This window comes from Aphelocoma coerulescens, chromosome 5 (assembly GCF_041296385.1).
Source record: "Aphelocoma coerulescens isolate FSJ_1873_10779 chromosome 5, UR_Acoe_1.0, whole genome shotgun sequence".
Taxonomy (NCBI): domain Eukaryota; kingdom Metazoa; phylum Chordata; class Aves; order Passeriformes; family Corvidae; genus Aphelocoma; species Aphelocoma coerulescens.
This window is the reverse complement of record NC_091019.1, coordinates 34528038-34541321: the sequence shown is the minus strand read 5'-3', so window position 1 is coordinate 34541321 and position 13284 is coordinate 34528038. Positions and strand designations below refer to the sequence as shown.

The window sequence follows — 13284 nt, the reverse complement described above, 5'->3', positions numbered from 1 at the left end:
CCCTGCATGCAAATATGCACGTGCAAATTCTGCAAGTGGTTATTTTCAAGTATAGTTTCTAAAAAATGCAGGTTAGATGAGTTGAAGGCTATTACAGAAATATGATTCTGAGGTGTTTGTACTGGGAGTTCTCTGAGACCTATCACCTTTGCAAATAATGTGGATGTGCTCTTACCAGTTTCTTAGGGTTGTAGCAGTTAATGTTGCCTTGGCAGCTCAAAGAAATTTACAGTTGGTTTTTTGTCACTGCCATTTCTGTAAGATTAAGATGTAGTTCATCTGGGCTTAGTTACAGCCTACAAACTTTGGTGAAACTTCTGATCTGTGGTGCATGAGATACATGTGCTGTAGATATTGGTACACATAGATAAAATATTATTAAGAGCTCTAGTTTTAGAAAGTTACTGACTTTTGTGTAATATCAAGCTGCCTTTCACATTCTTAGAAGAAAACCCAAAGTAGACAGTTTTCTAAGCAACCTTAGATGAAGACTTAATATATGCGAAGGGGAAGAAAATGTAGAAAAAGCCATCTTGTTGTGCCAAATAATCTGAAGTTTATGGCTCCAAAACCAAGCATTTATTCTTGTGATAACAGGTCTCTGAAGTGCTGTTTTAATTTTAGAATTTAAAAATTTAAAAGATGAAGAGAGAAAGTTTCTGTTTATCTGTTGTTAGTGAATAGTATTGGATTAATTCACTTGCTTTTATGCTTTTTTTCCCCCTTTCATTCCAGTTGCTATTTAACTTGTATTGTTGAAGGAATAATCAAAGAAATATATATTAGATCTCAAGATTCTTACTAGGAAAAGTGATACTGGCAAGGAGGCATTATATCTTTCTTAAATTTTTGATTGTTTTCAATTCCTAAGAAAAACAGAATTTTTGTAACTCTGTAATATTTATTTTAGTGAGCAAATATTATATTTTAGAGAGATGCCTTTTATGCATAGCAGAAATGCGACACATTGAACTGGGGTGCTTTTGCTAATACATTTTTATTAGATAAAAATGAGCACATACACACATGGGCTCATACTTACGTATATATCTGCCAAATACAGAGTCAACAGTACAGTTCTTTCTAGACACAGACACATTTGGAAAGTATCTAATTCTGGTCTAAGTTCCATCTCTTCCTTCAAGCATCTGAAGAAAACTGTTATGCTAAGTACCCAATCCTTTCACATGAGAAACCTTAGCATGACTCTAGGAAGATACCAGTGGCACTAACATTAGATGGGAACAGATTTTTGTACAGAAGGAAAAGGGTCTTGTGCCTTTGTGTCATGTAGGTGTGTAGTTTGTTCTGACCTAGATCTACTTGTAGTTTTTAATGCAATTTATTAAGTCATACAATAAATTCACTATCTTTCTTGATTATACTAAGACTAGTATGTCAAGGTAGGTAGCTTGAAATAAGAATCTTTCCTTTGTTTTTCTGAGAAGAACTCAACAGAGAGCATTTAAAACTCCACTTTTATTAATTTTGTCAAGTCAACCTTGTATGTGGCCTCTACAGTTTTTACATCTTTCCATCAAAATAATTAGAAATTCTTTCGCCAGTCTCAGCCCTTAAAAGTTGGCACTTCCAGTCATGATGGTTTGACCAAACACTTCAATGTTTGCACATCTCTCTGATAGACTTCCCTTACTCGTTTGCATAGATGAACTCTGTTGATGATTGCACTTCAGTGCCTACATTTTTTTTTCCTCTGTTTTAGGGCTAATTATCATGAATAGTAGGTTTTAGAAGACATTAAGTACTTTTTTAAAAAGGTTATGTTAGAGACTGCATAGGTATGTTGAACCTTGAAACATTTGATAGCTGCAATTTACTTTAAATGGAAAATGCCTGTAATTAAATTTCCATTTAAAAAGTAAGCCATTTATAAAGTACATTTTTATTGCTTTCCTCCTTTAGTTTTGCATTTCAATAAAACAGTTAAATTTTTATGACATCTTTTTATACATTAGCTTAGTATTTAAAAAAAACAACTGCAGCATGACTGATGCTGGAAACTGCAAATTTATCTGTAGAATCTTTGAAAGACTACTTACTTATTTAGACACAGTGAGATACATACTTGCATTTCATCCAAGTCTCTTGACTGCAGTGATTACACTGAACATAATCCTAACATTTCTCTTACTTTCTGCCTTCTGCCGGTGGGGGGAGGAAAAAAGGAATGGAGGCAACAGAAAGCATCAAGCATGTTTTCATGGTGTTTTAATGTTTAATTTTCTGAAATTCTTAAATTATTTTGCAATTGATTATTTGGAAAGTTATTGCTCTACACATGAATATCCTCAGGTCTCCACATTTCACATTTTGAACAATAAGTAAAGGATTGTGAGCATAAGAAATAAAACCTTCACAAGAAGTAGGGCAAAAAAATATGAAATTAATTCCAAGAATACATTAACATTTCTAAGACCTTCCCTCCTTTTCAAACGTGGTGTTGAACTCTGCTTTTCCGTCCTTGCCTTTCTTTACCGGTATTCATGTTCTTGCATGGTCCCAGTACATGATTTCCCTTTCTAAATTAATACACAAGTCATGGTCCACTGAATGGAGAAGACTCAAACTCCTGAAGAATACAACAATGAGGAGCAAATGGGTTCCTTTTGCCTTTCGTTCTTCTTTTCTCCTGCTTTGTGTGCTGTGACATGAATTTCTGATTCATTCCGTTCTGTATGCTCTCTCATGTCATAGAATCAGGCTTAATCTTTAGTGAGCTGGGGTTTAGAGTAGTTCAAGCTACATGACTATGTAAAGGTTGTTATGAGATCTTAATGTCCTAATTCCTATATTCCTGAAACACAGCGGTCGAAACTACATCCAATTTTTGTAGCAAATCTGTGACTAGGAAGACTTTCTCTTTTTTGATCTGCTTTTCCATATTGTCATCATTTATTTTGATGATGTTAAATCATCATACATGAAATATATCTTGTACACAAAAGGTGTGAAATAAAAGTAAATTGGTATTTATTATGGCTTTATGTATATATATGATTTTTTTATTTAACTTGGGTTGCTAAGGAAAGTTATCATTATACTTTTAAGAACATATTGTTCTGTTTCTCCTTGCACTTAAAAATGTATTTTCCTAGAGTAAACAGGATTTACTTGTAAATACAGAATTTGCATAATTTTACAAAGCTTTTCTTTTTGAGTTCTGTTCTGGAGAACACAGATTTCTGCATGTCTGAACACTATCAGTAGTTTGTCCTGGAAGCCACCGTAATCTTTTAAGTCACATGAATCTGTTTTGAGAATACTTCTGGATAGTTTGCACATCTGTAAACCAGCTTATACTAGTTTATCTCCACTTCAAAGTCCAGTATAAATAAGTATATATTGTTTCATAATTAAATTTCATATTTAACATTTAAATTTGTTCAGCAGTTTAGATAAAATTTTTATATATTTTACTTAATGTGTGATTAGTGATGCATATAAGGTGAAATAGCTTCACAATTGCACTGTGCTGGAAAAATCTAGCATGTGCCAAGATGCCAAATATCTTTGTTGACTATAGAATTAAGAATTGTAGAATTAGTTTCACTGAATATAGAATGAAGGAATTCTGTATGGATTCACTATGAAAACCTGCCCTGTTTATATTGTTTTTAGCATTTCCCTGTTCTTTCTGGATGTTTTAAACTATAGCAGTGTACATGTCATGTTCTAGTGGCTAAGGTATATGAAAATATGTATGTGTATTGAGAATTACTTCTGCAATATCTGTATTGTTAAGTAAAATATGTATTGATAAGAAAAAGGTATACATGTTAATCTAAGTGTTAAGCACCAGAATATTGACTTGAAGGAATGTATTCTAGTAATTTTGGAAACATAAACACGTGGGAGTGTTATCACACTCTCATAGCAGTGATGGTAAAAATAGGACAATAAAAAAAAGGCAAGACATATGCCATAGACTGTGGCATCATAGAAAAGGAAAAGTCATCAGGACTTCAGCTCTTCTGTGTAGGCATTTAGTCTGATCCACAACGACCATCTTTTTGTTCTTTGTAGTAGTTCTGCTCCAGGTAAGAGTCACAGTCTCAATATCTATGTGGAAAATCACCATACAGTAGTGGTAAGAGGACTGGAGGAGACTTGCAACCTGTCTCAAGCTTAAAGTTCTGGCTAAAATAAGTAATCCACAAACCTCAGTTATCTCCAAAGATCAGGGCACTGTTCCTTTTGTTCCAGGAAGGAATCCCTATTTGTTTTTCTGGTTCACTTAGAGATTAAAGGATGGTACATTAATGGAGGTGCAAAACAGCCCACTTTCCTATCCACTGTCATTGTGTATTCTGTGATCAGGTTTCCTATGTATCATGATGGGGCATTATCCCACTGAAATAATTAGTAAGGAAGAGTTACTAGAAATACAGCAACACTTTATGATAATCATGAAGACTTGCTTGAAAACCCTACCAAATAAAAGCATGATGTATTTTCTCTCTCTTGAACCCTCTAGGTCAAGGCAGGGTTGTGTGGGGAAGAGCCTGAGTCCTAGAATTAATTTTAAATACAGAAGGAAATGACCAAAATTTTGTGGCTTGCTCGTTGCAGCTTAGACTAATGGCAGTTTTTCATTTTGGACACAGAGATGCTTAAGTTACGTCCACAGAGGGAAGTATGTCTGTGAGTGTTCAAGCCATTCACTGACTGAAATGCCAGGTAGCACTATCTTAGGTGTGGTGCCACAAAAATGCATCTGCACAGCTTTTAGATTTAGTGTATCTTAATGTGGTGGTGCCTTTATGAATTTGCAAGCATGTACCTGCCGTAACCAGAGGGTGTCTGCACTGCACTGTAGGCATTTCTTCCATGAGGTAATGATCTTTATCAGTCTTTAAATCAATAAATTTACATGTAGAAGACTAAGAACTCAGAGAAAAAATGGGGCAAGATATTTCTGCACTGGTGAAATTAACACTGGTCATGAGAAAATTCAAACAGATCATAAACAAAGCTTTTGATGAGTAGTGTGATAATTGAAGTATTTTCAAAATTGGGCAGTGCATAGGAAGTCCAATGAGTAGTTCCAGGCTGCAGCAGAGTGGGAGCTGACAGAAGCAAGAGCTCTTTGGAGCAAGAGATGGAAGTAGATTGTTTGTTAGACCTAAGGATTTCTTACTCATGTAAATGAGAGAAATTCAAATGTATTTAAAAGAGAAAATACAAAGACTTAGGTAAAGAGGACAGAGCACTAGATGTAATCTAAACTTAAGGAGACAACTAGGCTGAGATCTTATTTCTGTGCAGCAGAAAGACATAATGAATGCAGTTATTCTAGGACTTCGGTAAAATCTGAAAAGGTTGTGTCCTTTTGAAATAAAATTATTTGAGGAGGAGCTGTCTACTGTAATGACTTCATTTCTTCTTGTCTACCTTGACACTGGAAAATAACTGATAAAGCCTAATTTAGGATACTAATTGTTAAAAATATTAAGCTATTTATTGGTTGGGGTTTTTTTCCCCCTGGTGTTCTGTGGCTTTGTTGTGGCTTTTTAAAATTTGGTGGTAATTTTACAGTACTGTTTTCACAGCCAGCTACTGTATTTTGTGTCCATCAGCATCATTCCATTGGCTTGAATGAAACAACAGTGCTTTACATAATCTGTTGACCTAGTCATTTTCTCTTGAAAGCTTATCATCAGTGAAACAATAGAAGAGGAGAAATATGCATAAAAATTATTAAATGAAATTTTCTTTGGTTGAAATGTTACATAATAATTTTACTTGTAATAGCATCAGTAAAGCCAAGTATTAGGTTGCTTGCCTAGGAAAGTCTTCATTTGAAGACACAGAAAATTCAGTTCCCTGCAAAGCCAGTACAGAATCTACCTGATCTGAGTCCATAATTTGTTCACAACTGATCAGTGTGGGGCTTCCTTTTTTAGATACTTACCACATCAATGAGAGTATTTTGTGGGACACAGTTCTGTGGGTTAGAGAGAAAATAAATAAGCTGAATATAAGCCTCAGGTATTTTTCCATAGTTTTAAAACATCTAAGTGATAAATTTGCACTTCTAAAATACAGTGAAACCCAAACTTACTGCCTCATAGTTAAAGGTCTTCTTCCTGAAAGCCTTTAAGTTTCTTTACTATAAGTAGAACTTCATGGCATATTCTACCTAGGAGTCTGCCTAGGTACACTGATGGAGTAGCAGGAATAGGCACTTAATCATTGCTCAGTTTATTTGAAGAGTTAGGATACTGATTTCTTTAGCTTTTTGTGGGATGGCACATGACTCTTTTTCCCCTTATTAACGGGAGTATTACTGAACTGTAGCAAAATGAGAACAGCAGAAAGATCTATTTTCTCGTTAAAAGGAGTTTGGCAGGTTTTACTTTATCTAAAGATAAATTCTGCTTTTAAAAACCAACCCAAACCCCCAAAATCTATCCCTCCTGCTTTATGTAGGAAGTTTTTTTTCCTGACTGTATTAATTCTTAAAATAAATGCAATTATTAAGGTCTAACTTTGCCAAACACTGAACTTCTCTGAAGTGTTCACTGAAATTTGTACCTGTTTAAGTCATGACAAATACATTTCTAGATTATAGAGAAGATGCCACCTGTTTGAAATAAATTTCCCGATGCATAACTATGTTATTAAAGCAAACAATTTTAAGACCTAAAATCCTTTTTACTACCATAATTCACATTTTTTCAAAATATATCTCAAAAGCCAGGCTTAGTAGTTCTTTTATGTATGGATTTGAAGCATTATCCTTGTTCCTTGCTCAAGCTTCTTTGAAATGTTCATATAACAAAGTTTTGGTATGTTCACTTACAGCCCAGTTAATTAGAGAGTTATTCTGCAAAGGGGTAGAGTAAAAAGATGAATGTGATTTTAATAAAGGCAAAAGAGAATGCAAAAGAGAAAGTGGAAGGAATGAGTAAAGAAAGGAGAAATAAAGACAGAACCTTTGGCTCGGCCACTTCTTCAAGTAATCCTTGGATGTATTTGCATGATGGGGCTTGCAGTCAGACACAGGTTTATTCTAGCTGCAATTTTTAAGTGTCTGTATATGATCCTTCTATTAAATGGAAGTTGCATAGCAGTACTAAGCCTGCAGAAAATACAGCTGAGGATTAATCTAAATTGGTTGTACTTTTTCAAAGGTTCCAGACAGTTTTATTTTAAGCTTTTAAAATCAGTATATTTCTCAGAGCTAATTTTGTGATAAATAATAAGCTTTAAGCCAACAATCTCCAAAACTATTCCTTCCTTCCCAATATAATACTCCCAAAACTTAAATGTGCCCTAAACATTTTCAAAGAATGTTGTTTCTTTGCTAGAATATGGATAGCTGTCTCTATAACTGATATGATCTGTGCAGATGGATACTTTACTGTGTAATGAGTGTACTTAAGGTAACAGAGGTAATTTTGCCCTGTAAGCAGACATGCTCCTCCTGTGCTGGCCCACAAAGAGATGCAATCACATTGAGATTAAATAAATTTTCTGCTATGTCAAATTTTTATCATTAAAACTAGTTTAAAAAGTCATTTGTAAAATGAATGCAAGTCAAATTAAACACTTCTCTAGTATCATGAGTTATCCAGTTTTGTAAGTCATTGAATTTACATAACAGATTTCTTAGTCCATCTTTGGAATGGGCATACACACTCCTATTGAGACACTGGGGGAATGTAGGAACGATGATTATAGATCATCACCTGCTGCATTTAGTGCATTATTGCATCTTTTGGTAGTTAAGCTTGCAGATACACGGTTCATGCTTTTTTCAGGCTGTTAAAAAGTGCAGCATGGAAACCAAAGTTACTGTAACAAGAATCAATAATGTAATCTGAATTAAATGTACATACTCTATTAACATGTATCAAAGAATATTATATTTATATATCAAAATAAACAGTGGTAGAAATTAATAACTGTGAATTCTTGTTTTCCATTTCAGGTCAAGAGATGGAGAACTGAATTTCAGTTTCCATATGCAAAATAATATAGTGTGAATACTTGCATTATTCTGTCTTATCTTGGTTATAAATAGTGGCTTAAAATCTGTGTATAAAAAGCCATGAGTGATTTATAATTCCCTGTATGTATTGTGTGTGTCTGTGTTTTTAAGACATATCAAGTCTTCAGGTATTATCTGAGATAACCATTTCTTGCTAAATCTGACAGGATTCATGTTCTCTTTCAGGAGACACTCATAGATTGGTGCGATGAAAAGGAACTTAATTTGATTTTAACAACTGGAGGAACAGGGTTTGCACCGCGAGATGTCACTCCAGAGGTGAGATAGTCCTGGAATAGAAGAATCTGCCCTTTGGTGTAGAACTGCATGAGTCTGGAGGAGGGGGGTGATTTTTTTATTTCCTCTGTAACTTTACTTTGCAGTATCTGTGGACTGGTCAAGTGATACACAACTTGGAAGCAGAAAAAAGTAATAGAAAATATAGCACAAGAAAATGTCTCTGACCTTGGGTTCTGACCCAAAATGATTTTCAAACTAAAATGTGGTATAGTATAATGTTTTTCCAGTCCCCTTACAAAACAAAATTCTAATGGCTTTTAGGCGTAATTTCCCTTAGCACTGCAGCACAGCAGTGCTAAGCAAAATCTTGTGTGGCTTTTGTTGTGTCTTATACAAGGAAAAGTGGGATAAGGGAGATCCTTTAATTCTCCCTTGCAGAATACTGCATTGACAACTACTGCATTATAGGTAAGAGTGTGAGGCAGATAGCAGGGGGGAAAAATTCTATGCAAAGGTTCTATGGATCTGCTTGGCAAAAAAATCTAAACAGGCACAGAGGAGGATGTAAGGAGGATGTAACCTGCACCAGTAAATGTTGCTCAGGAAATTTGCTTACATTCCACTTATATGGAGCTAAAGTAAGGGGGGGGGTGTATGAAACTTAACCTAATGACCTCATGGCCATGAGTTGTCATTTGAAATTACTGTGTGATTGTTGTTGAAGTATTTTGGTATTTATGGTTCCAAATTAGATTAATATGAACTTTTTAAATCCCATACGTTATTTGGTTTGATTATGTACACTAAAGGGCAGAATTAAGATTGAGTGAATTGTGTTTATTTGCATAATTTAATATAACTAGATTTCTCTTAAGTACTTAACGTAAGTTTTCAATTGCTTAGACCCTCAAGTTGATTTGAGTTCTTTATAGCATATCTACAATGCTTTTTACTTACAAATGTGTCCTGTCACATGGTGCAGTTCAAATTTTTTTTTCCATTACAAATCTAAAAACAGTTTAAAATTTATTGTAAAACATTTGTGTAACTAAAGAAACATGTAAACAAAATGCTCCTGTTCATTACTTCTGATGGTTTTAGATTATATACTAGAAACCTTGAGTAACTAAAACCTGGGGGTTTTCTGTGTATCCGGAAACAGGAACAATGTTAAGATGAACACATTGTGGTACCTAGTGAAACTGATTTTGTGGATTATTCACTGTGCCACCACTTCACTGTGCTATTACAAAGCCACCACAACTGAAAAGTGAGTTGGTTAAATTTGTCTCTTGCTTGCAAACTAACGTAAAGCTTTTGAAGGTTGCATTACCAGGACTGTGTAGAAGGAGGGATGAATTTCTGCTTCAGTTTTCCTTTGTGCAGGGTCAAGCCTAGGCAGCAGTGCCAGACAAAGCATTGCAGCCAGTGCTAAAAATTAGCCACAGATTCTCAAGCAGCATTTGGGACAAGAAATAAACAAATGAGAACTTTGCACATAAACACCTAGTATTTTCTTTACACTGCATTGCTGTTACTCAAACTAATTAAGACAGGCTGGGATGATTTTATTCATCAGTTTTGTTGAGTAAGGCATTTTGAAAGTTATCTGAGTTGTTAATGTTTCTCTATATAATAAAAACACATCGATATAAAACTCATTAATAACTTGTACTGAAGAAAAATTGCATGTTTTTTAAACGTAATAGATATGCAAGACTTGGACTGATCATAACAGAAACAAGTGTTCTGAATGTCAAATTATTCCCATATTTCAAAAGAACTTTTATAGGAGAGTATTTACTCGTTTTTCACTTAGTTAAGTTGGATTAACTTGAATCACAGTGGAGATATTGAATCACAGGTGTATTACAAAGCAGCAATGACAAGCGTTCCTATGGTAGGATTTATTACATCATGCATTCAAACAAATGTTTTTATGGGAAGAATATCAGTTTGCCAGTAAGCGTCATACCAAAAACATACTAAGAAGCCTAAGTTTTGTCCCCATATTTTATGTCTTTTGGGTCAATAGAAAACCAATTCAAAATGGAAAATTCATTATGTCAACATGAAATGTGCGATAACATTCCTTTAGGAAAACTTGCATTGATGTAGGAAGTGGTTTTCATCTCTTCTGTGTATGGTGTTGGTTCAGCATGCTCTCATCACTGAACTGATAATGAAAGAATGTGATCATGGCCTTGTGCTATTGAGATGTCATCTTTAAGATGTGATTTTAAAACTTTTAAGAGTTGAATCTGATAATGGAAAATGTTTTAGTATTTTTCCTTAGAATAGAGACAATAGTCCTTTGAGTCATATTTCTGCTGGTATGTTTCCGTCCTGCTTCTCCTTAATTCTCCTGTACTTTGGATTAGAAAGCACGTTTCTCTGCTTTCTTTCCTACTATGGATAAACGGTTGCTATTGAACATACACAATAAAGGGAGCTCTCAAGAGTAGTTGCAACCCAAAGACTTAATGTTAATTGAATTTTGTAATTATTGATAAAACTGGAATTGACTAGCATAATGTAGCTAATAATGGCTTCTTGCTACCTCAGAAATACATAATTAAGAACCCCAAAAAATTAGTAGTTTTCCCACTCACTTTGCCTTTTGAACATTATATCAGAACCATTCCAGGTTATTGCAGTTGTTTCAGTGATGTTTAATGACATTTTTTCTTGTAACAGAATAGAAGATTTTAGGAATATTTGCAATATCTGATTTTCCTTGCCTGTTTCTGATTTCTAAATTTATAGCCTTGGTCTAGTCAGTGGGTGGAGAGAAACTTTTGAATTTGTTCCTACGATTCACATTTTGAGGGGCAAGGCCAGTTTAATTAAGCAGTGTGAATATCCTTCACTTTCTTGACTACACAACTAGAAGTGATGAAGTGCATGTGGATATTTAAAAAACCAAATTCACTTAATGGATAGCTGAATTTGAAAGTAACCATGTTATAGATGTTATTAGTGAATGCTGGAATTCTTAATTGTTATGGCAGTTGGTGGTAGTTTGCATTTGTACTAAAGCTGAAGTGCAAGCTTAATTTTGTAGATACAACCACATTTTTTTTTACAATGTAATTTCACATATAATTTATGGGGATCGTCTTTAAATCTCTGCTGGAGTTGCTCATACGGTCTGCTTGTTGATTTAAGAAGTGTTTGTTGCTGGGTAGAGATCCAAGTATGGCCCAAGTTTATTTAGGGAACTTGTGTTTTATATTTACAGATGGAAACATTTATTTCTTGGAACTACAATACTTCAGTGGCAGTTCTTACAGAATGTTGATAACAATATACATTAACTTCTGTGAAAAAAATTAAGAAGGGTTGCAGCATTTTTATCAATACTAGGAATCCTTCTGAGATAGAAATGTATTTTCTCTGTTGCTGTTGCTCAGTACAGAAGGGAAAGAAAAAATCTCATGTATAGAGGTGCTCTGCTCAGTTTTCTATCTTCTGTCTTCTCTACTTTTACATTTATTCTTTTGCAAAATTGTACATCCAAAAAATTCACTTGTCTGTCTCCTAACAGAGTCTTCTAGCTGTTTTCTTATCCTTTGTCTCTGGTATGATTCTGTGCGAGTCTTGTTTGCCCAGCTATGAGACTAATTTTACGTACTTAGATAATAGCAGTAGAAATCAACGTATGGTCCTCAACTGATGATAGACATTCTTGAACTGTCTCACAATGTGTATTCACAAGTAGTTCATCCACACTGCAGATAATTTTGAGTCCTAAAAATTTAAGATAATACTTTATAAAAAAAATAGAAGAGCTGTTTTCCGGCATGTAACACCAGACAGATGTGGAAGTCTTCCTACTTTTTGAGTGTTTTGGAAAATTTATGAATGCTTCTTTTGGTTCTTGCTGTTTATATTCTTCAATATTTATGGACTGATTTAAAATGTATTTAGACACATACTTGTTTTCATTTAGCCTGAAAATATATGCATATTTATTTATTCTTTCACCAGAGTTCTCTAGTCCATGAAAAGAAATCATTGTTCTCTGGAAATCCCTTCTATTTGTCAATGTTTCTGAAAAATCATGCTCAGAATGAACAAAATACCCCAAACATACCACACAGAAGCCATGTTTGGAGAGAAAAAAGTCTCACTTCTTCTGTAATATGTCTTTTTATATTCAGTTCAAAATTGCACCAGCATTTTTATAATTATTGCCAAATGCAAATTTTCTATCATGTGGCTTTTCCCCATTCTCTAAGGTATCTCTCATGGATTTTTTTTCAAATTCCATTTTACTTCCACAGACTGTTTTAATATCTGTGTCCTTCCATTTCTCTGTCTCAAGTAATGTTGGAAACCCTCTTGATCTCTATTGTTTTTAGTTTTCATGTGTTTTGTCTGTTTGCTTGCACTTTAATTCTGTTAATGAAATAAGATGCTTATGACACAATAAGGGTATGTCGTGTTATAGCCATACTCTCACGGCAACACATTGCATCAAAGTAACCCAAATCCACTGAGACTTAAACTTTTCAAATAACAATTTCCATTTAATAGGCAGCAACTAGAAATAATGTGTAGGAGGTTTTTGTCCTCCCTGGTTCAAATAGTGCCCTTCCAGAGCAGCAGGATTTCTAGTATTGTTTGTTGTGTATATAGAAGTACTTCTATTCTTCCTCAGCAATATTTTAGTGTTGTCACTGGACCAAAGGAAAATCATTTCCTTTTTACAAACTGTCACTTCAGGATGGCTCCATAGTGAGGAGGAATGAAGCCTTCATCTCCCATGGGACATAAGTAATTTTGTGGTAGGAATAATATGAAATTACAGCCTCTAATAGCCCAAGCTATTATTTCAGTTTTTCACCCTTCAGTATTCCAGGTACCCTCCAATTTAGTAGCCTATTTAAGCATACGTTTTTGTAGTCTCTTTTAAAACTGTAGCTTTCCATATCTCTTAAGAGGTCTTGCTCTGAGTAAAGTTTGATTTCTGTGTTGAGCTATTGTATAATGATATGTGCTATGTGTGGATGACCCTGTAACATGCC

General features: G+C 34.4%; 1 protein-coding gene across 9 annotated transcripts in view; it reads left to right on the top strand.

The window, feature by feature from the left end:
- Nucleotides 1–13284, top strand: part of GPHN (gephyrin) — a 280057-nt gene that overhangs the window by 137769 nt on the left and 129004 nt on the right. For all 9 annotated transcript variants that reach the window (XM_069017668.1, XM_069017667.1, XM_069017665.1 and 6 more), the window contains one exon: nucleotides 8201–8293. In XM_069017668.1, the coding sequence (XP_068873769.1) occupies nucleotides 8201–8293 (93 nt within the window). The remainder of the gene's footprint in view (nucleotides 1–8200; nucleotides 8294–13284) is intronic.